We start from the raw sequence: 27,577 nt of genomic DNA, 5'->3' as shown, positions 1-27,577 counted from the left end.
TGATCAGGATGCCTCCTGGACGCCTCCCTGATGAGGTGTTCCGGGCACGTCTAACCGGGAGGAGGCCCCGGAGAAGACCCAGGACACGTTGGAGGGACTATGTCTCTTGACTGGCCTGGGAACGCCTTGGGATTCTCCCGGAAGAGCTAGAAGAAGTGGCCGGGGAGAGGGAAGTCTGGGCATCTCTGCTCAAGCTGCTGCCCCCGCGACCCGACCTCGGATAAGCGGGAGACAATGGATGGATGGATGGATGGTCTACAAACACAAGTAAGCTGGATTGTCTGGTCACAAGAAGCTGAAAATATCCCTTTGCTAGTCTCTTGGCTTAGTGGAACAGGAAATGATTTTACCACTCTTCAAAGCTGGCAGAGAGAATCCAGCAAAAGAATTATAAAGACAGCCATTGTGAAAATACAGCAGGGAATTAACAACACAGATGCATTTTTAATTCTTGAAGAGCTACTCTGGATGGACTGTGACTTTTTCATTTCAATGATAAGTAAATCTTGTATCAATAACTTCAAAAAACAGCAGCTCAGTTGTTTGTGTTGTCACCTCACCCTTCAGAAGACCTGGGTTTGAATTTTGGATTGTGCTTTTACTGTCCTATGTCTTGCGCTTGCACATCCCAACAGTGTGTATGCACCATTCATTTTTAACTGACATCCTATGCAGGATTAGCTCCTGCTTTGTGTCCAGTGCTAGTATTATATATAAACATCTACGCATGAAAGTGTGTCTGTCTGTCTGTCTGGCCTGGAAGTGCGAGGCTACAGCATGAAGCTCAAAGAAAGCGACTCTGTCACCAAAGTGAAACCGCCAAGAAAAGAGAGAAACTCGCTTAGCCGCTAATAAATAAAGTGAGACGAGCACATAGGCCAAAACAGTATCCCTTTTACTTTTCCTCCTGCCGCTAATACACAAAAGAGGCAAGCACATTGTCAAAATGAAACCTCAGAAGAAAGAGACGATAACTGTCAAGAATATAATTATTCAATCCCTTTCTCTCAAGTCTGTTGTGCCCAGTACTATTAAGACTAGATCTCTACAATCCTGCAAATTGAAAAAAAGCATTTTAACAAACTGCAAGAAACATCTTACTATGGTTGGCATTTTGCAAATTAAGCCATTGCATGAAAATAGTTGTAAACATTGCTGTTTTCAGCCACTCTGAAATGGCCTACATCTGTCCAAAAAAAAAAAACACATCCAATACCTGCTACTGTAATACCAGTTACCTGAAGTCAGAAAGAATACTAGTCAGAAAGCATTGTGTAGCACAGGACCCAAATTGCCTCACATTAATTAGGCCTAAGACTGAAATAAAGACTCTAAAAATGGGCAAGTACACTAAACTCAAGTCAGAGAGTCATTGCTGTGCATGCATACAGTATTTTAGCCAAACTATCAGATCAAACACATGTATGCAAGCATGTCTTCACAAACTGACCCTGCCCAAAACATACCTGGGCCACACAAATGTTTTATTACCGAAGAATGTTTTTGTAGGTGCACGTCACCCACGTAGCCAGTTCCAGAATCCAGTTACTATGTGGATGACAGAATCAAGACCAAAGAATCCTGCTCGGAGCGCTCATTACCACGACAAAAACAACAGCCTTTTTTTGGGCATAATTATCACCTGCTTTGTGACAAGTGTAATGCCTAAAGAAAAGGGAAATTACAGACCACTGCACAAAGAATTTTGTTTTATATCATCTGGGGATTTGTCATTTTACCTTCCTACTTGCTCTTTATATTTATAAGGGATGTGCATTGTAGTTTATAGCACTTGGCATAAGAGATTTCATTTTTTCATTTCAGTTTATTTTACAAGCATTTGTAATAATGCAAAGAACATAATTCTTTCATCTAAATCAAATACATTTTTACCTTAAAACAAAGATTGACAAAATGTAGTTTTAGATGTAATCTCAGAAATGTCATGTATACATTAATAAATGACTCACTATGAAAGTGGTACAGTATATAATGAAAGAAATATTAAAATATAAAAAGATAAACATCAAGCAGTAAATACATATTCAAACTGTCCTGCGTCAGCTGCATTTTGAAATAGGCTTAGAGTGCTTATGTTGGATTATCCAATGTAATAAAATTTTTCCTTATTTTCACCGTCCTGCGGACTTTGTTTTGTTTTTTCTGTGGCTTTTCAATTTTATATATATATATTGTAGCAGTAGAGGCGTGTGTCCACCTCTTGAACCCTCAGGTACCACTCCAAACAGCAGGTAAAAGTATAATTCTTCTTTATTTTTCGATAATACAGTGCACCAAGCACCCTCCACTCCACACTACTCATATACACAATTCTCTCTAATAAAGCACAAATAAACACTCCTCCTCTCCCAGACACTTCGCCACCCTACCTCCCAGCTCAGCTCAGTGTACTGGGCTTTCCCAGAGTCCTTTATACACCCTGACCCGGAGGTGTTCCTGCCCAACAGTCCACAATTCCTTATTCCTTCCGAGTCAGGGTAAACAGTCCTTATCTTCAACCTGGAAGTACGTCATCTCTCCTGTTCACGTGACCAGGACGTACTTCCAGGTTATAGGGCACATATGAGTCCACGGGCCTCCCAACAGCGACTCCCAGTGGTCTCCAAGGTATACAGCAGGGCTGTGTATAAAAACTACATAGTCCATGAGGCCCTGCTGGAATTCGGGGCTCCTCCTGGCGGCGAGGGCCGGAATATGAAGCCGGCAATCCATCACAATATATATATACAGTATACAGGGTGAGTCAAAATTATGTTAACATTTGAATGGCGCAAACAATTTATTCACAAAACATACTTCATTTGTACAAGATGATTTACAGGAATGTCTTAACCTGTTCACCATCATGTTCAACACATAGTATACCATATGTGGCAGATAAATTGTCCACACAAATTGTATACAAGTATACTGTATACATTGCAGTATCATTAGTGTTAACATAATTTTCACTCATCAATTTTCACTGTATACTGTATAAACTATCTGTGGTACCGCAGGAAATTTCCTAATTGATGGCCATCTGTTATAGCGCTGTTGGTTAACCAGATATATCAGAAGTACTATATTACTAACTGTTTTTTGTATGTAAGACTTGTCCATCCATGCATTATCCAACCCGCTATATCCTAACTACAGGGTCACCGGGGTCTGCTGGAGCCAATCCCAGCCCACACAGGGTGCAAGGCAGGAAACAAACCCTGGGCAGGGCACTAGCCCACCGCAGGGCACGCACACACACACACGCACCCACACACCAAGCACACACTAGGGAATCGCCAACGCACCTAACCTGCATGTCTTTGGACTGTGGGAGGAAACCGGAGCAGACACAGGGAGAACATGCAAACTCTACACAGGGAGGACCTGGGAAGCGAACCCAGGGCTAATATTATATTATTTGTTTTTTTTTTTTTTTTACCAAGGGCTAATATTATCAGCAGGCAGTGTGGTTAAGGCTTTGGACCAAGGACTTTACACCTTGAGGCTACAGGTTCAAATCCCACTACTAACAAAGTGTGACCATGTGAAAGTCACTTCACCTGCCTGTGCTCCAATTGGAGAAACAAAGGAAATGCAACCAATTGTATCTCATATGTTGTAAATCACCTTGGATAGAGGCATCAGTCAATTAATAATAATAATAATAATAATAATATTAGTAGGTCACTGGAGCTGCTTACTCTTGAACAGGCTGTACACAATTGCCCATGAGTAAATCATTCCTACATTAGATCAATTCCTGCCTTTTCCTAGGGACTTGTATTTAGTTGATGATTATTGCAAAACACAATTTTACAGGAAAGTGTATTCTTTTGAACTGAAACGGGTAATCAGCTATGTTCCCTCTAAGCTACAGCTGTGCACCCTTTCTCTGTGTGCCTCGCAGCACTTTTAAACTGCTAAGCAGCTGTTATCCTTCCTTTCACCTTTTGGTAATTCATCTGCAGCTCTACGAGTCAAACCCCCAACCCACCCTCATTGTGGGTGTTGTGTGTTTACTCCTATATAGTGATATATCTTAATGTCCTTTCTTGGCAGATACCTATTTCCCTAGATATACTATTGTACCTAATTTCAGCTTTTTAGTAATCAGGAAATAGTATTTTTGTTCAGTGAGTGAGTGAACGATTCAGTCAACTTTTCATTGTATATATCAGTAAAGTATGTTACAGTATATCCAAGGTTTATTTGTTTGATAAACACAACAAATTAAATTCCTTTGAAAAATGTCAGGTACATCTGAATTATTTTGAATTATTGTTATTGATCCTTATTTGATGTTCTACATAATTATTATTTCTTATTTTTTGGGGGAGTCTGAACAATTCAGTTTGAGAGGGAGCAGTGCTCCTCTGATTTTGCCCCAGACTGAGCACCCACAGGGTTGCCTGAGATTTATAGTTTCAAAGAGCATCCCTTTCGGATCCTTGGGTGCCGCCAGGGGTGCTGTTGGGAATATACTTCCCTGGTTTGGGAGGCTTCTATATGATTGTTATGCGAGGGCATGTGGATTTGAGATTATGGTGTGGATTTTAATAAAATGTACTGGAAATAAAAGTACATTTATTTGCACCCTGGACTGTCTTGGTGCGGTTGTGGCCTGCAGGGTGTGCACCAGCTCCCCAAACCCGACACAGAAAGATGCAGACACAAGTTCCACAAGCACAACACAGACTTTATTCAGTGAGAAACGCTTCTTTTGTTTCCCACAGCACAGTCACAGAAAAAAGCACAAGAACAACAACAGCACATAACGCTTTGTCTTCTTGTCTCTCTCCTTCTCTGCCTCCACTCCTCCTCTGTCAAGCTTCGTCTTCTCCCTCCTGTCTCTGGCTCATGCAGCAATGGCAGTGAGCTTCTTTTATCCTGCACCCAGAAGTACTTCTGGTGGCTTGTTAACGTAGTGAGGCAGAAGCACGACAAAGTAGGGCTCCGCAGTCCTTGCAGCACCCTCTGATGGCACACGAAGCACTGTGGGAATCCGATGCACTGCTGCAACCCAAGGGGCTAGCGCTCTGTGCATGTGCTCTCCCCCAGTCCTTCTATAAAATAGGAGTCCCGGCCAGGTAAGGGCTCTGGCCATCTGCCATTATATATATATATATCAGCCACAGCTACCAAAAACAGCTCTGACCCTTCAAGGCATGGACTCCACAAGAACTATATGGCACCAAGACGTCAGCAGCATATCTTTTAAGTCCTGTAGGTTGTAAGGTGGGGTCTCCATGAATTGGACTTGTTTTTCCAGCACATTCCAAAGATAACATCAGATTGAGATCTGGGGAATTTGGAGGCTAAGTCAACACCTTGAACTCTTTGCTATGTTCCACAAACTATTCCTGAACAATTTTTTTCAGTGTGGCAGGATGCATTATCCAGCAGAAAGACGCTATTAATATCAGTAGTGTATGTGGTCTACAACTATCTTTATGTAGGTGGTATGTGTCAATGTAACATCCACATGAATGCTAGGACACAAGGTTTTCTAGCAGAAAATTGTCCAGAGCATCATCACGCTGACTCTACCGGCTTGTCTTCTTCCCATAGTGTACCCTGCTGCCATCTTTTCTCAAGGTAAACAACGTACATGCACCCAGCCATCCACATGATTCATCAGACCAGGGGCCTCATGTATAAACAGTGTGTACGCACAGAAATGTTGTGTAAGAATGTTTCCACGTTCAAATTGCGAAGTATAAAACCTACACTTGGCGTAAAGCCACACACTTTTCCACAGTACCTCATACCCTGTCGTACGCAAGTTCTCCGTTAGGTTTTGCAGACTGGCGGCACCCAGCGTCAAAGCAGTGGTACTGTTCCTGTGTGGTTACCCTTTCTTAGATCCACATCCACAACGGCGGCTCAAGTGCTCCTTGTAGAACTGTTTATACTTGCAAGTTACCGTGAGGTAATTGTACTTATGTTACAGTTATAATATTGCACATCCTGAGCCACTTTATAAAGCGCGTATTTACGTATGATGACTATATCATTTTTAAGATGAAATGCAGCAAAATATGTTGATTATATTATACAGATAAAACTTTAACTTTAACTACATGGTGCTAGCAAGCTTGAGCCTTGTTCATGGTTTGTTCCTGCCTCACGCTGTTTTCATGCTGTGGCTGGCGCAACACTGGAAGGATAGATGGATAGAATAATTAAACATTACGAAGATATTTCGATGTTCCTTAAACATTTTGAAGAATCGCCGTTCTAAGCTTACAGATGGCTTAACGTCTATTACAGAGCTGATTGTGTGGCGATTGGGTATTTGGAGAAGAAAAGTAAGGACAGGAATTGGGGGTTAGTACGTTTGAAAAAGACAGTAATTCTGTAATAAAGCATTTCACTGAAGGTCGCACATGGCGCAGCAAGCATCTTGCTGTAAGACATGAACAATCACTGCGCCACCGTGTTCCCATGTTTAATAACATACTTTAACTCATATCATCATGAAAATGATATCACGTATACTTCTTAGTATTTTAATTACTCAGAGAGCTGTAATATTACGAACATAATGGATTTTGTGTCCTGTCGGAGGAAGAGCACGTAGTGATTCAGGCACATAGAGCACATATAAGATCAAATACAAAACAAAGCATTTAACGTGCTACTTTAGTTACGATGGGATTTGAGAAACTAGTAAATTAAATGATTTTAAGATGAAGTTTATGATGTTCTACTTTAATGACAAAATAAACTACGTGATTAAAGTGGAAATTTCGAGATTAAAGTTGACATTTCGTGCTTTTTTCACACTGTGTGCCTTTTTTTTCACTGTACCCTAATAAGCTTTCATATGACACACAGACAGTGGGCTACGACTCGCCTTTTCACACCGACTTTGATATGTGACAACTTTTTTATTTCGGGCACTGTGCGACTTTGTGAACTTGAGCTTTCGAGTTTCTCCGACACGCTATGTCACTCGTTCAACTTCCTTTTGTTGCTTATATAACTGTTTAAACCAACAAATAGTACGTTTTTCTTTGCCTCCATTTGGTATTAGCTGAAATTCTTCTATTTTTCCTCGTACTTTTGCCATTGCCTTTTCACAGAATGCTGAGCTTAATGGCTATTTATATTGATTTGCATATTCAAAGAGACGTAATTCTGGGAGGAGTTAGGGCAGGACAGCAAACGTGTGCATTTATTTCCACACTGAGCGGGATTTATGTAGCTGAAAAACGTGGAAGTTGGCGAATGCACAGATTCCTGCATCTGGATTTTTCTGTGCGTAAGCACATTTCGGCTTTTGTGCTTGCGTCATGTTATAGTGCGAATTCTACGCACGGCATTATACATGAGGCCCCAGGTCTCTTTCTTGCATTGCTCAATGGTCTAGATCTGATGCTCGCATTGTAGGTGCTTTTGGTGGTGGACAGGTGTCAGCACAGGCACTCTGACAGGTCTGTGGCTACATACCCCCATACGATGCACTCTGTGTTCTGACAATGTTCTCTCATGGCCAGCATTAAGTTTTCAGCAATTTGTGCTACAGTAGCTCTTCAGTGGGATTGGACCAAACACGCTAACCTTTGCTCTCCACATTCATCAATGAGCCTTGGGCGCCAATGACCCTGTCGCAGTTTCACTGGTTATCCTTCCTTGAACCACTTTTGGTAGGTACTAACCACTGCAGACTGGGAATACCCCACAAGACCTGGTTTTGGAGATGCTCTGATCCAGATGTTTAGCCATCACAATTTGGCCCTTGTCAAAGTCACTCAGATCCTAATGCTTGCCCTTTTTTTCCTGCTTCCAACACATTACATTCAAGAGCTGACTGTTCACTTGCTGCCCAATATATTCCACACTTCAACAGGTGCCATTGTAACGAGATAATCAGTATTATTCACCTGTCAGTGATTTTAATGATGTGACTGATCGGTGTATACTTGTTTATCACTTCTGCATTCAAATTATATGATTGTATCTTCCTTTGAATGTTATATTCTTTCTATTCTTTTAATGTATTTGTCTTTAAATATATTATTTTTACATTTCTATTATTCATATGTATTAGTTTACTTTAATTTTATTATTCATTATGTACTTTTGTTACTGATAATACTGACTCCTGCTTATACTTAGTTATATAAAATATATATTGAACAGCCTGAATAAAAGATTAGTGGATCTCTGCACGAAGAAGACACTTGTCAGATGTTACCCCTCATATAAACATCAGTGACAATATTCATGAAGTCATAATCTCTATTGACATTTACAATAGTTTTATGTATTGTATGGTAGTTTTATGTCATTTCAAAATATGACTGCTCAAGCCTTTACCTAATAAAGTGGCCTCATCCCTTATTCATGTGCACAGTAACTTAACAGTTTTTTATGGTTATTATATTTGTGAAACCCAGTAAATAAAATGTAATGTTTGCAATTACAAAGAATATTGTGGGAGGCACAGTTGTGCTGTGGTAGCGTAGCTGCATCACAATAAGCACACTGGGGTTCAACTCCCAGGTGCACCCTATGTGGAGTTGGCATTCTCTCTCAATGTTTGTATGGGATTCTTCCGGGTTCTCCAGTTTCCTCCCACTCTGTAGGACGGCTAAACTAGCATTGCTAAATTGTTCCTAATGTGTACGCTTTTGTGTGTGTGTTCACTCTATAATGGACTGGCAGCACCCTGTCCAGTGATTGTTCCTTCTTTTTGCCCATTGCTTGCTGGGAAAGACTCCAGCTTCCCTGCTGTTCAGGTTAAGTGGGCCAGAGGGATAAATGGATGGATTTTCATGTGTTGTGTGTGCCTGTAACAGCTCTCATACCCCAAGTGCTATATATTACCAACATTATGTTAATCTAAAGAATTGCTTTACACCTTAGGAGAAAATCCCACAAAAATATATTTGATTCTACAGCTACCAGTTCCTCCCGTTGATTTATGTAGTCCCACATTTAATCTGAAAGCCTTGCTCATTAAAATCTAATGAAATATTCAAACCCTGATTACCATTTTATCAGCTGATAGTAGACATTGGCTCACATCTAAACCATGATAAAAAATATGCTCCAAAGGGAAATCATCATCTTGTATTAGTGACAAAATATGCAAAAGTTACTGTTTCCATGCTGGGTGGAAATGTTGCCCTGCTTGCATTTTGCATATTAAAGTATGCAGAAAATGAAATAAACATCAGAGCATAAACAATATGAAACATCAAAAGACCAAAATAATCAATTTATATTTCATGTTCACACCCACAGTCCAAAGACATGCAAGTTAGGTGCATTGGCGATTCTAAATTGTCCCTAGTGCATGCTTGGTGTGTGTGTGTGCCCTGGGGTGGTCTGGCGCCCTGCCCGGAGTTTGTTCCTGCCTTGCGCCCTTTGCTGGATGGGATTGGCTCCAGCTGACCCCTGTGACCCTGTGTTAGGATATAGCAGGTTGGAAAATGACTGACTGACTAACTTGGTAACACAGTGGTTGCACTACTGTTTCACAATTATAAAAACCTTGGTTGAATTCAGGACCTGTTTCCTGCATGTTCTCAGTGTGTCTGTAGGAGTTTCTCTAGGAAGCTCAGTATTCTCTCATATTCTAAAGACGTCCACATTAGAATACTTAGTGGATCTTAGCTGACCTTGATTGAGTAAGTATGAGTGGGCTGTGCAATGTACTGGTATCCTGTCCTGTCCGATGCTGACTCGTTTCCTTTATCCCATGCTCATCTCAACACTTCATTATGTTGAGTGAAAAACTTACAATCAAATATCCAAAGTATATATTTTATCCTGATGTTTTCTTTATATAATAAAATATATAATTAACTACTATATTATTTCAGAGATTCTACTGGCAATTCTTCTTTCCTTGTTTATTTAAAGACATGCTTTTATGGTAATTGTCAATTCTAAATTGAGCTGGTGTAAGGAAGTGTAGGTGTTTGTGGGAGTGAGATCACCAGTGGATTGGCATCCTGTCTGCAACAATTCTTCCATGAAGAAAGTGAGGACAAAAAATTGATATGTGGCTAGATGTCTGCTGTTCATTACTTTAGGCATGTGCTTCTTAATGTAGTCATTTTTCATTTAAATGTCTATGTTCATTCCAAATCATTATTGGAGTCTAAACTTCAATGGGTATCAGAAAATATATTAAGTCTGCCCAGCTAGTCCAAAGGGAAAAATTGTCAATAATCAACCTGCACAATATGAGCAATGCCGTGCTTTAAGCTGCTATAATCCACTTGAATAGAGCTTTACAGTTTATACCAGACAGTACTGCTGTTACTGTCAGCCATGGCAAGGCATGTCAAGGATCACTTGTCAAGTTTATCAAGTCTCAGCAAATGTTCAGGACTTAAAGTCCTGAATCCTGTCAGCCATAGCATTCTGATGAGCTATTTGCTTTTCTGAATACTCTTCTCTGGGGAGTGTCAGTAGTAGAATTACGTTCACTGTAAGTCAAACTAATAGTGCTTTTGTAAGACTAGTAAATCTGGTAGCAGAATAAAGGCTATGGTATTTTCCCTAATTTCTTATTTCTTAAGGTTGTCTTGAATGGACTCAGCATCCGAAAGTGCTGTACATTCCCAGCAGTAGTGGCTACAAATATTCACAGGCAGGTTGTGTTACATGCTTGGCGAAGCATTTTTACTCAGTGGTGTGAACTGAATCTGCAACTTTTTAGTATTTAGCAAAACTAATGGCTGTCTGTTAAAATGTTAAGAGGGAGCAAAAATATAAAAATAAAAACATGTAGTATGCTCTCCTTGGACCAATCTGTCATGACACAAAGTTTCTGTTGCCTTAGGTTTCATGTCAGACAGGATGAGTGAAGCTGTTGTGGTATCATTTAGTTTTTTACACTACACATTCCATAAATAGATTCCTGGGATCGGCCTGTATATTTCAGGAGTGTAATACTTTGGCACGTACTGTTTTGAGTATCTCTGAAGATAAATACTATATCAAGATTGCTTTTTGATTGTGTTTCTGTTGTGTTGCTAGGACCTACTCTACTGTTTGAGGCCCTAAAAGTTGTCTTTTTCTGCTGGTTCCAGTCGTTAATTTGCCTTTACAATGTGTGTTATTTACAAATTAGTTTTGCAACATTTTACATTTTTTCTATTACAGGTAACAGTAATGTAATAACCTTAATATATGGTGGAATCAACTCCACCTGCTTCCACCAAGGTTCAAAGGGTTGCTGGCAGTCTGCTAGTCCAAGGATTTGTCAGACTAGTAATTCAGGCAGTATTAAGGTACTAAAGTTTTTCACTGAAAGGTTTTCAAGAAAAGATGTGACATTGACATTATTAATATGGACCATTTATGGAATTCACCTTTGAGGGGGCAAATCAATGGAACAGTTGAAAAGCACGCACGATAAAAGTGTTCAAGACAGTGGCTTATGGTTTGTTAGTGCCTGGATGATAGTCATTATTATTCCTTCCTTTTCTATAAATACTCTTTTTTTAACTTCGCATTCATGAGGTTTTGTTTTAATGGTGCTAAGGGGGAGATGCTGTAATCTACTCTTGAGCTTCTGGATGACTGATTTTTCATCTTAAAGTCACACAATGTCAAGGAAATGTAGAGGTATATAGGCAACAAGTAGTGGATGAATGTTTAAATATATTATGAGTCACTCTTTTTCAGGACTGCCTATCACACAAACTTTTAAAGATTCAGTCACTGAATTAAAATGCAAATGCAGCAGCTTTCTCTTGCAGTGGGTGTGTTTGCTTGTAAACTGAAACACTTAATTTTCTCTCATGGACTGCTTCTCCTTTAAAGAACATAACACTTGTGTGAATGGCAAGTGTTTTAGTATTGAATGACTACTTTTGATTAGTCATAATTAAAAGGCTGAAAATTCTAAATTACATTTTAGTTATGTAAAACAGACTGTATCTGCAAAATACATATGGCTAGTAAAAATAAGAGTGGCATATTTGTAATTTAATTTTGACTAGTTAAAATTGAAAACATTTCGGATTTGGTCAATTACATTTTGACTCATTAAAACTGCATTTTGAGTACCAAAAATTACATTAATTTAACCATGTTAAATATATATGTGATTTAAATCTCAGCTAGTCACAATGTAATTACAAATAATTTTAAATTAAAGATTCACAGATATCCACTGGAAAAAGAGACAGAACTGAATGGATTTATTATGTGGATAGCTACTATATCACTATGCACACATACTGGTGTGGTCTTAAGTGAAACTGCATTTTAGTCAATAGGTGACTAAACTAAAACAAACATGCTACATTATCGCAGTGATTATTCATGCATGCACACCTACATTCACTCATATTGAGATAACAGCATGATTTTTTGGGGGTGTGACATGTGAGAGGAAACAACAATTATTTATATAGTGTCTTCCAATACAGAGAATAACTCACAATGCTTTGCAAATGGCACTAAGTGGAAACAAAGAATAAAAACAGTAATCATATAAACTATATGAAGGGTGTGATGGCCAGTAAGGAATAAAAAAACAAAAAAACCTCTGAGACCAAAATGACCCACTGGTCATTCTATCAAATATCTAAAATACAAAAAAAAAGAATAAAAACAGAAAAAATTTAAAATACAAAAAAAGAATAAAAAGATACAAAACTTAAGTATCTGGTGAAACAAATAAAAACAAAGGTTTGAGGAGAATGCTCATAAGAACAAGCATTGGCTCACTCATCTAAAAATTTAGCAATTAAAACATCTTTATCCACTAAGAAGTATACCATTTACATAAAATATAACCAATCTATAATAAATATATAATAAATAGATGCCATAAATTTTCACTTGTATTATGCTTATTAAATCTTCATATCCATATTAAAGACTATTTTTACATAGGAAAACATGCAAATTCTACACAGACAGTGAGCTAAGATTTGAAACCAGTATCCTGGAGCTGTGAGGAAGAAGGGCTAACTAATGTATGTTCTATATAAAATGGTAAATGTAAATGAATAAAAGGTATAATATTCTAGGTGCAGACAAAGGGAGAATGTACAAACACTACACAGCAAGTAACTAAGCCATAAATCGGCACCAGGACTCCAGGGTCATCGGACACACGTGCTAACAACAGCATTGTGCCTTCAAAGAGAATTTTCACAATGCACTGCATATTTGATTACACAAAGGTTTCAACAGAGATTGAGGGCTTGAAAATTGGAAAACTTATAAAAACAAAAGTAGAAGATGTTTCATTTTATGAACAAAAATGCAATCATTACCCTTGTCAATATTTAGTTCACTAGTGCCATTAGCATTAATCAGTAACTCAAATCATATTAATATATGGTAATTTAAGGCAATACTTTATTCATAATTTTGCTGTGGTTTGACTCTAATAAAGAAACCCTGACAGTTTTCTGCTATCCCATCCACTGCTGCTTCTTTCCAGGGACATCACTGGCTTCAGCACTTATTAAGGGTTTACCCCCCAACTGTCGCTGATAATTAATTTAAAATACGTGTCTGGTGGAACAGCAGTTTCTCCCCTTCATGGAGTTTTCATGTTGTCAATGAAATGGTGGTGGTTGGGTTAAATGTTCAGTTTCCTCAAGAACTTCTTGGGATTGGCACAAAAATCCGAGGCTGAAAGCCTAAGTCTATTAGAAAGGTTGGAGTGAAGGCTCTCAGAGGTCAGGGTCTGAACACTTAAAATCAGGAGCTAAAGCCTCTCAATAATGACACCACTAGTTGTTTCATTATGTCTGATGTTACCAACAAAGATTTTGTCTCTGAAAATGTATGTATGGATGGATAATTTCATAAACTGCACAGTCCCACGTTAAAGATAAAGCCTAAAACATTCTGCAATAGAATTATCCTGTCATCTATCTGATCTCCCGTGGCTATATATTCTCTCATTACTTGTTTTAGTATAGTTTCCACTGAAAATACTGGCTGTGTTACCTGTCTTCACCTGGGAAATTTTTCACCTGAAAAAGTCAGTGGGCCTCAGTTATAGCGCTGGTGGCTAAGCTGATATATCAGAAGTACTTATGTTACTCAGTACTCTCCTACATACAATATTTGTATTTTTCTTTTGCCAGGGACTAATATCAGTAGTTTACTTGAGCTATTTACCTCTTAAACATGCTACACACAGTCCTTGGTGGCATTGGTGTGAAAGAGATTGTAGCAGAACTCCACATTAAAGGGCGTCAACCAAATTACGGTATTCATTAATGTTGAAAAACTGATTAAAAGTTGATTTATTCAAAACTACAAACTGCTAAAAATTTCGACTCTCCATTAGCATCAAAGCCTAACATTAGTACTGTCTCTGTATACAGTGGATCTGAATAAATATCTACCAAAAAGAAAGTTATTAAATAGCTTTACTCGCTCAAAACCACTGTTCTATTCTCTTTTTATCACATTCTGAAAAATAGCACCTCCATCAACTGTAGAAAAAAAATTGCGCTTCATTCTCTTCAATCGTGGCTTGCCTCCAGTGGGCCATGTTTTTTGTTAATTCCTTTTTTAAACTTTCTCTTTGTTTTTTAACTTTAAATAACAGTGACCTTTATTAATATTGCAAACTTAAAGATAAAAAATGTAATGTAATTTTTATATCTCAGATTCATTGTCAAATATGGTAGACAGAGTAAAATGAAGTACATGCCCACACTTTCCGGCTACATGATTTTGTCAAATATAACATTACAATAGTTAATGATAAGCAAAATGGCAGAGCTTCCTTTTGAATACGTTACAATAATAAAACTTACTGAAAGCAGGTATTTGGGTTGGGGAGGTTTTAATAAAGAATGGAAGAAAGCTCTTTAAGTGTTTGGCAACACTGCATACACTGGTTTTGGTAACACATTTCTTAGAAAAGGGTGCAGGCCTTTTGTAAATGCAACAAGTCTAAACATAATTCAAGACAAGACAAAAAGAAGGTTCTCTAAGATAAACAATGTAATCCAGTGAGACAATGAAATTGTCTTCCCAACGTGGTTGGAAAAAAAATCGCAGCACTGGCTACCTTTGACAACATGTTGCTTTTATTTAAACTTTGTGAGTGCTGATGAAATCCTGTGGAGCATCCCACTGGCTTATGGGACTTGTAGTCACCACATTGGTGTTTATTACAAGGCTGCAGATAAGAAGGAGGATGGAGAGGGTAATATATATTAGCTAACTTTCTTACTGGATCAGTTGCACTAAATTGACTATGCTTACAGTCACAGCACTTGGAAAACAATTGACTTTCATAGCATTTGCTGAACACGTGTTCTTCAAGCTTTGATTCTTTCATTTTGCTTAAGCAAACGGTCTGTTGTGATCAGAGACATGATGCATTATAACGTCCCACTTGCTGCAGCATTATTAACAACAAATAAGGACAAATACAACAAATGTGTCAGCTAATTTTCTTTTTTCTACACACTGCAAAAATGCATATGCAAAAGCTACAAAATAAAACTTGAAATATGAGTTTGATTTTATTTACCAAAAAAATCTGTAAGCTGTGTAAGCAAAATTTGCTTGACAAAATTTCTTATAAGTTAAACAATCTAAAATACAAATTTCTTCATAAGTCAGCAAAACTCAAAATAAGGAAAATGGGATTTAATGTCTTGATATAAAACTTTCCACCTGCTTAGATTACTTTTCGCAGTGCATCGCCTCTAAATTTCAATCAAATTCATCAAAGCAGTTTTGAGATGTTGAAGTATTTAGTTTTTTGTTTGGGGGGCTTTAACCCTGAATATTGTCATATCATAATGAAGTTTTCTTGTGGATACCTATTGCCCTATATATACCATCCTGCCAAATTTCAGCTTTTTAGCTAAATGTGAACTAGTATTTTTGTTGATGAATGAGTGAGTGAGTTACTGAGCGAGTTTTATATTAAATTAAATGTGGACGGTATTTAAAGTAAAAACTGCACATAGATAAAGAAACAAATTGTTTCATGCAGTACAATATGCAAGTAAAGAAACACGGTTACAGGTACAGCCTTGTGTAGTTAGATATTCCTAAACAACTTTCTTAACTAATTTAGGCCTGGATGTTGCAAGTCTTATTTTGTAATGTGTTTACTCACAACTGCGATGTAACTTCATAAAAAATGCACTGGCTCAATGGCAATGTGTCATATCAAAACTGAATGCAGCAGACATACACTTAGTGCAGGCTTCTGCAAATTCAGGTAACGTGTACATTCTGGTAAGTGATGATAATTGATAATCCTAAAATTGAAATATTCATCACCACAAGTTTTTCATCAAATTTTTTGCTTGAAAAATATGAAGAGTTCCCCATTCAATCAGCATTACAATGCCTTTTTTGATAATTAGCACATTATGCTCTTACAGATGTATGTGCCATATTTAAATTGAATAATTACTCATTCATTAATTTTCAGCGCGGTGTCTATCAGTGTCATAAGCATCCCTGCAGCACTGAGTGGTTGATCAAGGACCACCTCTGGACAGGACACCAGTTCATCACAGGGCACAATCGCTCACACTCAGTTTAATGCACACATCTTTGGGCTGCAGGAGAGAACCAGAATACCCTGGGAAAACCCACACAGACATGGAGAAAACATGAAAATGCCCAGGCAGTAAGCAGTCCTGAGATTTTTAACATAAATCCTTAAAAGTGGTAAAGCAGCAACACTAACCACTGTGTCAAAATGCTGCCCCATGTTTAACACTGGTTTAAGCAAATTGTAATGAACCATTCTAATGTTAACCAAAAGTAAAATGAACACTCATTTGCCTAGATAATTAAGCTGCAAGTAAGCTTAATATTTTACAGCAACCACTGCTAATGAGCATACATTTTTACAAAAACATTTAAACTCTTTATTCTGGATTAGAACAGTGTAAGACCTATCCATCCTTCCATCCTTTTTCAATTTAGGCCTTGTACGAAGTAATTTTACTACTGCAATGCTAGCTGCAATGACACGCCATGGGTTTTTCCAGTCTACACCTTGTATCCAGCACCACAAGTGAGTTTTCTAACAAGCATTTCTAAATAAGAACTCAAGAAATCAAGTGTGCATTCACTAGGGCAAGAGAAGAATGTGCATTATAGATGATCCTTGTCAAGGTAAAGTCTAAGAAGCATGAGATGTATGTAGAAACAAATGCCTTTTTAGTTTTTGTTAATAAAGTAATCATTTGCACTCAAATGTTAAAAGACAGATTGATGTCACTGAAGAAGAGTGAGAGTGGGTAAAGAAAAGTGTGATTCAAAAATGGTAACTCCAATAAATGCTCTATGAAGTTGACAGCAGAGTTTTTTTTTCCAGCTGGTTACAGGAAAAAATAAATTAACCTTTTTATTTTTTTCTAAATTGGCTTAATCTGATGCTTACTTTAGTCAGACTACCTGAAAGTCTATGTAGAAACACACCATAGGATCGTCACTTCTATTAATCAATATTACTAAATATGTGTCAAGATTGTATTTTCCAGAAAATTCAAATGAATATTGTGATTTTGTGAATTTGTAATGGTATGTAGATTTGCAGGAAGAATATCTTACTGTACTTGGTCTACACAAATTACCTGTCAATATACCTGGGTTAGAAGTAGAAATTCAAATGTACCAAAGTTGGTGTGTTAGAAGAAATTGAATTAGTAATTTGCTATTCATCACAAAAAAGACTTCCTTTTACAGATTAGACTTTTTACCACTCTATTCCCTGACTATAATGTGTAATCTCACTGCGGAGGCTGCAGGGAACATTATTTATATCAGGCAAGGACCTTGAGACTTTTGTTTGTTTCACTTACCACCAGCATTGTTTCGAACATCAGCATGCTCACTTGTCATTTGTTCATTCAGACAACATGAAATTTAATGGCCGTATATAGAAGCACATTACTGTCGGCTTAGGTCAGGCTGTAGAGGTGGATCAGCGTTTAAGCAAGTGCACATTCAACCTCACTCATATTTGCACATTCATCAGTAATAAAGGGACCAATGGTAGACTGCTATCTCATGACAGCTCCTGCAGTTTCTCATGATGGAAAACCTGTATTGCATTTTTATTGAAGAAGATTAATGTATAATATCACTGCAACACCGTGTGGCAGAATGGAGCATGAAGTGGCCTCGGGATTTCACATTAATTTCTTGTAGCCACCCCAGTAGAATTTTTCTGCATAAGATTGGTCTTCAGTTTTTGCTAAAACTTCTTTAAAAGAGTGAAAAAAGCACATTAAAATGAAAAAGTCAAAAAAGGTCACTAACTTGAAACCAGTCTAGAAAAACTGTGTTTGTAAGCAGATGTTGCTTGTGAGGAGGAGCAGTGGAAGGACATTCACTAGCAGTACTGCACTACAGGAATGAGCTAACCAGTATAAGAAAACAAAGCATTTACAAAGTAAGGGAACCTCATGAAGAATTAGTCCCGACTTGCAGGGCTAGCTGTGAAAGTCCCTGAGTAAAGGTAATTTAATAGTTTCACATGAGATGCTATATTTTTATCTTGCTTAGCTTTCATGCAGGCTGGCTTCACAGCAAGCTTCACAGGAGTGTATAAAGTAAGTGTATTCAGTTTAGATATATTGTCAAGCCTCTCTCTTAATTCCAACTGAAATCACACAGCTAAGGCTAGTGAAATAATGGTGTTTCTTAGCCTGCATGCCATTGACAATGCTTTCAGTCTCTTGCACAGTGAAAGTTTTTAGAAATGCCTCCAGAGTCTGGTTTTATGTGAACTGTATTACAATATGCCTGAGTAGGATACCTATGGGCAAGTGTCCTAAGACCAGATGTACAATAAGCAAACATTTCTACAAATGTCTTAAGTCTCTTTCTGGTAGCTAAGATGAGTCAAGTTCAAGTCCCCATTTCATATTCCAAGTTCAGTTTCAGTGCTCTCTGTGCCCAATTGTGAAGTCAAATGCCTACTAAGTTTAAATGCATCTAAGAATAGTAATTAAGAACAGAACAAAATTGCAGGAAGTGAGAAAGCATATATTATCATTGTGAATATACATTTTCACTGTAATATAGTTAAAGCCATGATGAATCCTTACCCTCTTTCTGAGCATTTGTGCTGGATGTGGACCCAGTAGACGACCTTCCCACTGGACTGGAGTGCTTGGGGCCCTTGCTGGGGATCTTTAGGCCACTAGGCTTCAGCATCCTTACTGTTACTGGTTTTGGTCTCTTTTTCTTGGGATATCTTCAGGATGCCAGCAGTCACTCAGTCAGGCCTTGGCCCTTTGAAGAGGTAGTTCTTTCCATGCCTAGAGATGGTCAACAGTATAAAAATTAATGAACATTTTCAACTATGATAAAATAAAACTAGACCACAACTTCAGAATCTTTAAAAATAATGTTGTAATCAAAGACAGACCAGACAAATAATGTGAGTATACAAAGTACAAATAAATACATAAATACATACTGTAAACAATAAGTGGGAAGGCGTTGATGTTACCTTAAATAATAACAAATAACAAGCCAAACTGCCTTACACTTCCCTCTTATTCTCACCCTCTTGATTTCATACCACCAAAACTTCAATCCTTCTCTCATAATCACTGTAGACTTACACACCACAGGCAAGAGGAAGACATATACTATGCATCCTGGGTTAGCCTAAAGCCAGCATCATATCACATCACTTCTATCTGGGGAGGATTTTAAAACTTGACGAATGCAGTTATTGATCTTCTCATCTGAGGACGTCAGATTATACAACTAGAAATCGCACGGGTTGACAAACTCTTTGATGACTTTCTAGCCCAGTTTCACATATCCAAAGCATTGCCAGCTTGCTCCTTTTTCTGACAGCCAATCACAGGCTGCCTGACTGCACAAGTGCAGTACAGACACTTTCCATGTACTGTAATTTCAGCTGCAATCTCTGGCCTTTTTTTAACTATTGTGTTATGGTAAGTAAAACAAGACATCACACAGATTAACCTGTCTTTTGTTTGAAAGGTCCATAATATTTTGTTTCCCTGTTTCCTTGTGATTGCACTACATGCATTGCAGTTCTGGGTGAGCACTCATTGGTTGCTACCTCTCACATACAATGCAGCACCCCTACAAGTGTTTCATTTTTATCAGGGTGACTTACAGAATGGTTCAACTGAGTCACTGGGAATGTCAAACAACATGTCTCGAAGTCATCATGACTGCTCTTGACAAGCTAAGGTTACGTAAATGAATTCTGCGACAGAAAATCGCTAGAAAATTTCATACAATTTGACAGGGTCTTTAGAGGCAACCCAGGAACCAAGCTGACTATTCTTTGTATAGTCCTAATGTCCTATTGTCTTCACACTGAGATACCTTTACTGAATGTAGAGGTCTTACGTGAAACTTCTCAGTCTGTTATCACAGACATTGTTTCCCCAGAGAAATCAGAAAGAACTGTTGCAGCCCCTGGCATTGTAATCAGCTAGTGAGGAAATGGAGAACATCTGGTCTCATTATACATATGCAGAACTGGCCTTCTCACACTGTGTATTATGAGAAAGTCCTTGCTGCTGCCAGTGGCAGGTGTTATTCTATGGTAATCAGTAAGGGGCAGGATAATCCAGATTCTTCACTTTAAGGCAAATGAGAGTTCCAGCATCTTCTGTATTCTGCAATAACGTTGTCATAGATGATCCCTTTTCAATGCATCCTCTCCTACAAACAAGTTTCATCTCACTAAACCTTCACCCTACCCTCTCCTCATAGTAAGTCTATAATGATTTCTGACGTCTCTCGTTTCCTGTCTCTCATAACCTGCTCTCTGGACTCTCTGCCTACACCTCTTCTCAAATTCTATTGTTCTGATTTTGGTCCTTTCATTATACATACTCCCAATCTGTCCTTTCAGTCATTCTCACTTCTTGCTGGTCAGTGTATCTCAGCATATGTTGTCACCATACTGAAGAAGCTAAGCCTCATGCCATTAATTTTTTATCACATCTCCAATCTGCGTTTCATGTCAAAAACCCTTGAGCACATCACTTCTTCTCAATCCATTTAAATTCTGCAACTAATTATGTTATTTGAGGGATTCCAGTCTTGATGCTGAACCTACCAAATCACAGAAATGGATGTTGTATGAATTGTAAATTACCTCCTCATAAGCATAAACTCAGCTGCTATTGAATGGACACAGCATGAGGTGATTGACCATAAAACTCTCTTCAGAAGCCTTGTAAGCTATGCTGGAATAAATAAGACTTGCCACTAAGATGTGCTTCTACCTTTCCAACCTCTACTCAACTGCTTGTGGTAGCTTAAGAATACGCTTAAATACCACCATTCAATAACAATCTTACATTTTTTTAGTTTATCTTCACCTCCACATTGTAGCAGGAATCATATTGTTTCTAAGTTTGTGACAACATAGTAACCATATTATTTAAGGCTTTCATTCAGAAGAAAGAATACAAAACAATTCAGAATCTCATACAATCCATAATTACTTAAATGTTTTTGTCACTTACATTGAGTTTGCTTTTACACCTTGGTTTCAGTTGTATTGTTATTGCTTTCTGAATTTGGCCACGGCTAAATTACACTTAAGATTTTTGGATGGGGGTGGCACGGTGGCGCAGTGGGTAGCACTGCTGCCTCGCAGTTGGGAGACCTGGGGACCTGAGTTCGCTTCCCGGGTCCTCCCTGCATGGAGTTTGCATGTTCTCCCCATGTCTGCGTGGGTTTCCTCCCACAGTCCAAAGACATGCAGGTTAGGTGGATTGGCGATTCTAAATTGGCCCTAGTGTGTGCTTGGTGTGTGGGTGTGTTTGTGTGTGTCCTGCGGTGGGTTGGCACCCTGCCCAGGATTGGTTCCTGCCTTGTGCCCTGTGTTGGCTGGGATTGGCTCCAGCAGACCCCCGTGACCCTGTGTTCGGATTCAGCGGGTTGGAAAATGGATGGATGGATGGATTTTTGGATGGTGTTGACGTTTCATCCTAACCACTTTGTTAACCACTTGTACTACAGAGCATGACACCACCGTGTATTGATCTAGTAGAACCTGGCACTTGTGATTTGTGGCACTTTTAATACTCACTTCTCTTCCATATCTTAGTACTTCCACTAGTTTAACTTATCCTGCAACATATCACACTAATATGCTTATTAGAGCGAGTTCTACATGAAAATCTGTTCTAGGCACATGTTGGCAATACATAAGCTCCTCATCTTGCGCAATTGCATCAGAACCTTCTGTTCTCTTTTAAGGTTCTTCTGTAGTGGCGTTCTACGCCACCACAACCTGATCAGACTTCTGTAGCTGCCTGTAATGTATGAGTGACACACTGCATCGAATCCTCTAAGACAAAGACTAAAAAAACCAATAAAAAACTACTTAAGAACATTTATATTAGCCAGAATTCCCAGTGACTGGAACAACTTCCCCTGACAACTTAAAAAGACACTCTGAAGTAACCAAGGGCTAGGAATTAGATGTCCCTGTTGGTCAGAAGGGCGCTGAACAAGGATTTGGGAAGAGAGTTAGAAGACATGATATGAAAAGGAACTATGGAAAGAAGATGATGGATATGAAGCAGATAAAAAACCTGCTAGAAAGAGCCAGGAATAGCAGTAGGTTTATGGTTTTTCACTTTCATTTGGATACTTTATGAGGAAAAAAAATCAGCTTCTATGAAATTATTATCAATAGTAATGTGGCTGCTTAGGGTGAGGCTTATTTTGGCAGGCAGATTCAGAGAGGTCCAGGGGCCTCATGTATAAATGGTAAGTACGTACAAAAATGTTGCATACGCCCATTTGCACACTCACTTCAAGATGTATAAAAACTGAACTTGGCATAAAGCCATGCACATTTTCGTGTCAGCCTCATACCATGCATATGCACTTTTCTGCTTGGTTTTGCAAACTGGTGGCACTCAGCATCAAAGCAGTGCTACTGTTTCTGTATTGTTTCCCTTTCTTTTTCATGACATGGGCGTTATCAAATACACTGAAATTAATTGTATATCATTTACAAATTTAATTCATTTGATTGTAATCATTCTGTAACAATATAATGGTGCATGGAATGGCCAAACTATTCCAACTACCATGCCTGCCTTAGCATTGTTAGAAGACATTGTAAATGGAAAAATTAGAAGAGAGTGCATTTTTATAGATGATGATGACTGGCTTCTAAGACAATTTAGATTTTCCTCTTAGAGCTGTGTGCTAAACTGGTGCCAGCCAGAAAGGCAGACTTTGTGCTCTACCTGCTCCTTTGCAAGTTCTGTAAACTCTCAGGTTTTAGCCACAGGAGCTTTTCAACATGAACTTGCTGACCAAGCAGATATTTCACAAACATCACTGAGTCGTGCCATGCCAAATGTATAGGATGGTATTATTCACTTGTCATCCAGATATATAATGATTTTCTTACAATGCATTTGAATTGGGTAACATCAAAGTGTAATTTGCAGTAACGTCTGGTTTTCCAAATGTAATCAGAGTGGTCCTCTGCACACATATTGCTATTGTAACGGCGATGGACAAGTTACATCAGCCAGAGGTGAATCACCAAAAGAATGAGTTAGCATTACATCATCTATAGCAGGAGAGCCTATAAAGTTCCCCATAGTCGCAGGTGCTTTGCCAACTCTGTAGCAAAAGGCAAGCAGTCCTTTAAAGGACAGCAAGTCACTTCAAAAAGCCATGTAAAGAGCAGAGAATCTATCTGTTGTGGTGCTTGGCACTGACACTACACAATAAAGGTGCCTTCAGAAAATGAATTTGCTTATGTAAATAGAAAGCATTCCCACTCTATTAATGTGCTGCTGCATCAGTGCACAGAAAGTGTGTCACATTGTGCAAGCACTTAACGTGCTACATAATGTGTCAGACAATCGTGGCTTGCCCGTACCTGAAGAGATGTGGTATGATGAACCTGACCCTGACCCACCAAATGATCAGCCAAATCAGACAGCATTTCAACTTGAATATATTTAGCAGAATGTAAAAACAGGTAATCAGATACAACATTTATTTTTCAACCAATTCATTTAATTTGTGGTCAATATCACATAGTACAGCCCTTATATTTTTTAGTTCATTGGCCACATCTCTTACAGCATCCACTATTGCATTTTGTGACTCCAGAACAGCGCCCATCAGCACATGGCCAGATTGTCGCCCATGGGTTTCCAAGACAGAGGTGTGTGTACAGCCAGCGCCGAAGATGTGCTGGGCACAGCAGCACCCCTGGGGTCGCATCCTCGGCATGGGGGTCAGTTTTCGTAATATTGTCTGAAATAGAATAAACAGACAGTGGGCTGCGATTCGCTTTTCACGTCAACTTTGATATCTGACCACTTCTTTTTTATTTTGGGTGCTGTGCAACTTTGTGAATTTAAACTTTTGAATGTCTCTGCCATGCTGTATCACTACATCAATTTTCTTTTTTGCTTATACCACTGCTTAAGCCTACAAATAGTAAGTTTTTCCTTGCCTCCACTTTGCATTCGCTGAAATTTGTCTTTTTTCCACGTGCTAATGCCATTGTCTTTTAACAAAATACTGAATAGAGAGAGGTTATTTATATTGATTTGCATATTCAAATATGCAAAATTCTGGGAGGAGTCAGGGTGGGGATGTAGGAGCATGCATGTGTATTAAATTTCACATTTATTGGGATTTATAAAGGGAAAGTGTATGGAACTTAGTGTATCCACAGTTTTATGCATCTGGATTTTTTTGTGTGTACACACATTTCCAGTTTTAGTGTACATTCTAAACATGTGTTGTTACATTAGGGCCCTGGTCTGGCATGTTTCGCCATCTTGTGCTGCTGCTTCACAACACTGACCTTGCAGAGCTAAGAGACCTTGAAGTTCTCTTTAGCTAGTTCAAGAATTACACACACACGTTTCACCACTTGAGTCTTTTACTGTATGACTGACTTAGTCACATTAACGTCATCTTCTCTGAATACTGAAGTACTGAGCACATTGAATTGACAATATTCTCATGTGGCACTCACAGGCAGATACTTTTAGGCAGGAATGCTCACACCGGGATTTTTTAGGGCTGATACCAATTGGCAATTTCATGTTACTAGAACTGACTGATTCTGATTTTTTTCAATTTCTTTTAATTTTTTGTTATAGTTATACATTATATTTAATTATATTGTACATTAAAGTGTTAATCTTGGTATTATGACAATTAAACTACAGACCACAGATGTTACTAGTTCATTTTTTATTAAGAAAATAACATAATGCTTGTGCATTTTTTGAGCGTTTAATATAGTAATGTTATATGCTTGTGCAAGTGTAAGCTCAGAAGCTGTTAGATCTTCACTTCAAAAGGTGCTTATTGATGCTCTGGAGGTATCCACTCCAGCCTTCATTCACACATGATCTCAGCTAAGCAATTTAGCGGAACAGCCATACTAAGTGAAAGGGCCTAATTACTCGGAGATGTGGAGGAGTTAGTCTTTGAAAGAAATAGTTAAAGATTTGATACATCCATCCAATTATTTTCTTTTTCCAGACTTCTAGAGGGCCAAAGATAATCAGTAACTTTCACAGGACAGGAATCAAACATTAGTCGATGTCAAAACATGTGGGTGTCTATAGTACGGTGCATTGGGAATTAAAAAAATATTCTCTTTTAAATCAGATTTTCCATACATTCATCCATTGTCTGAGCAATCTTTTCTCTTCCTGGGTTGGAGAGAAATGGACTGTATATAAGCAAAACTGGGCATAAGGCAGGAACCCACTGTATTTGGAATGGCAGCTAAGCCTGTTGTTATTGAGATTATTCATTGACTTATTCATTTATTTAACTGCACTATTTTTGCACTTTGACTGCACATAAATAAAAGCACTGGCACTTTTGCACTCTACTCTGGTGGTGTTATGCATCTTCATTGCACTGTCCATTTTGGTCCTGTTACTAATGGTTCCAGGTTCAAGGATGTTGTGGCAGCTGAAGCTAACCCGGACCATCACACAGACACATAGAAGCCTTATATTCTACATTTCTACAATTAACAGTGTTAATTTTGGTATTCTAAAACACATACTTCTTTCTAACTAATAAAATATTTATTGTATGTATAGATAACATTCTGCGGTGGGTTGGCACCCTGCCCGGGTTTGGTTCCCTGCCTTGTGCCCTGTGTTGGCTGGGATTGGCTCCAGCAGACCCCCGTGACCCTGTGTTCGGATTCAGCGGGTTGGAAAATGGATGGATGGATAGATAACATTTATCCATAATACACATTATATATAATGTATTCATTTTATTATAAACATCTAATAAAATGTTCATGCTTATCAAGACCTACATGCTTAAGAATACACATAAAATAGACACATTTGGCTCTGAAGTTATGAAGCATATTGCTTACTAAACAACAAGGGCAAATTCTTCCACATTTATTGTGCTTGTAAGCAAAAATGTCACCTGCTGTGCTAAACACATACCTATTCAGTGTCCACACACAGACAAGGATGAGGTGTCCATTTTAATTAAAGGGTAAAATGGAAAGGTCTGAACTCATTAAAGCAGAAATCTCTTTTAATTTCTGCCAAAGATGTGCCTGTCTTTACTTCCCTTCCAATTTCATCTGGACAACATATAGTATATATCTATATACAGGATAACTCCTCAGACTTCTTTTTCTTAGTTTATTACTCAATTTCTTTAATGCAAAAGATGATATTAAGGTTTTCTCTCTATTCAAAAGTCAGCCTGCCTGCTCTATCTTTAAAGGAATTTCTGGCTATAGAACTACATGCAGTGTTCCTCAGGTACCGTAATACATTGTGTAAAGGAGCTAGTGATGGGATAACTGTGAACTATTTGCTCTTTTTAAATGATTCTTTTCAAGGAGTCATACGAATTCACATGCACAAACTAATGGGTTCTGCAGAGCTCAGCAGGAGTGCTGTAGCATGCACCTGATGTCGTCAGTGTCTTTTGTTTCATATGTAGATGTTTGAAGCACAAAGCACTGGCACTCGTTCATCATACAAGTAACATTTATATTAGAATGTATTGCTTGTTTTGTACGATTTTTTGTACTTGTTTTAAACATAAATATATTATACATTATAATATACATTTACACCCCTTTGTACATGCAAAAAATTTGTCACACAAAATTAAACCTAATTCTAATTTCTAAGAGTTATTTGCTTTTATCTTTGATACAATTTTTGTATGCCTCATTGACTGCACCAGTGCATTGATCACTCACTGATTTTTTTGAGTTCAAACTGAATCATTACCCATGAACGAGTCTTACAATTCTCATTTGTTTGTTTCTCAAACTGAATCACTACCCGAGAACAAGGCACAAGATTCTTGTTATTTTGATTTTCGAACTGAATCACTGCTTGGAAGTGAATCACATGATTATTCTTTTGATTCACAAACTAACTCATTACCCATAATTCTCATTTACTTCTGATTCTCGAATGTATTGTCTCATTTTAATTATTCATTTTAACAATGTTGCCATGCTTTGTGCTTTCAAACACAAATTATCAGCATCTGTTGATGAATCAAATAAATCAAATAAATTGATTCATTCAAATGAGCAGTTCAAAAGAATCAAATCAGTAAAGTGAACTGA

At 38.2% G+C, this 27,577-nt stretch overlaps 1 protein-coding gene across 2 annotated transcripts in view; it reads right to left on the bottom strand.

Moving 5' to 3' along the window:
- Positions 1-27,577, bottom strand: part of clip2 (CAP-GLY domain containing linker protein 2) — a 121,162-nt gene that overhangs the window by 76,339 nt on the left and 17,246 nt on the right. For both annotated transcript variants that reach the window (XM_028807126.2, XM_028807127.2), the window contains exon 2: positions 19,041-19,253. In XM_028807126.2, coding sequence (XP_028662959.1) covers positions 19,041-19,149 — 109 coding nt within the window. In that variant the 5' untranslated portion in view covers positions 19,150-19,253. The remainder of the gene's footprint in view (positions 1-19,040; positions 19,254-27,577) is intronic.

The sequence above is a fragment of the Erpetoichthys calabaricus genome, chromosome 8 (assembly GCF_900747795.2).
Source record: "Erpetoichthys calabaricus chromosome 8, fErpCal1.3, whole genome shotgun sequence".
NCBI lineage: Eukaryota > Metazoa > Chordata > Cladistia > Polypteriformes > Polypteridae > Erpetoichthys > Erpetoichthys calabaricus.
This window is presented reverse-complemented; position numbering and strand designations above follow the sequence as displayed.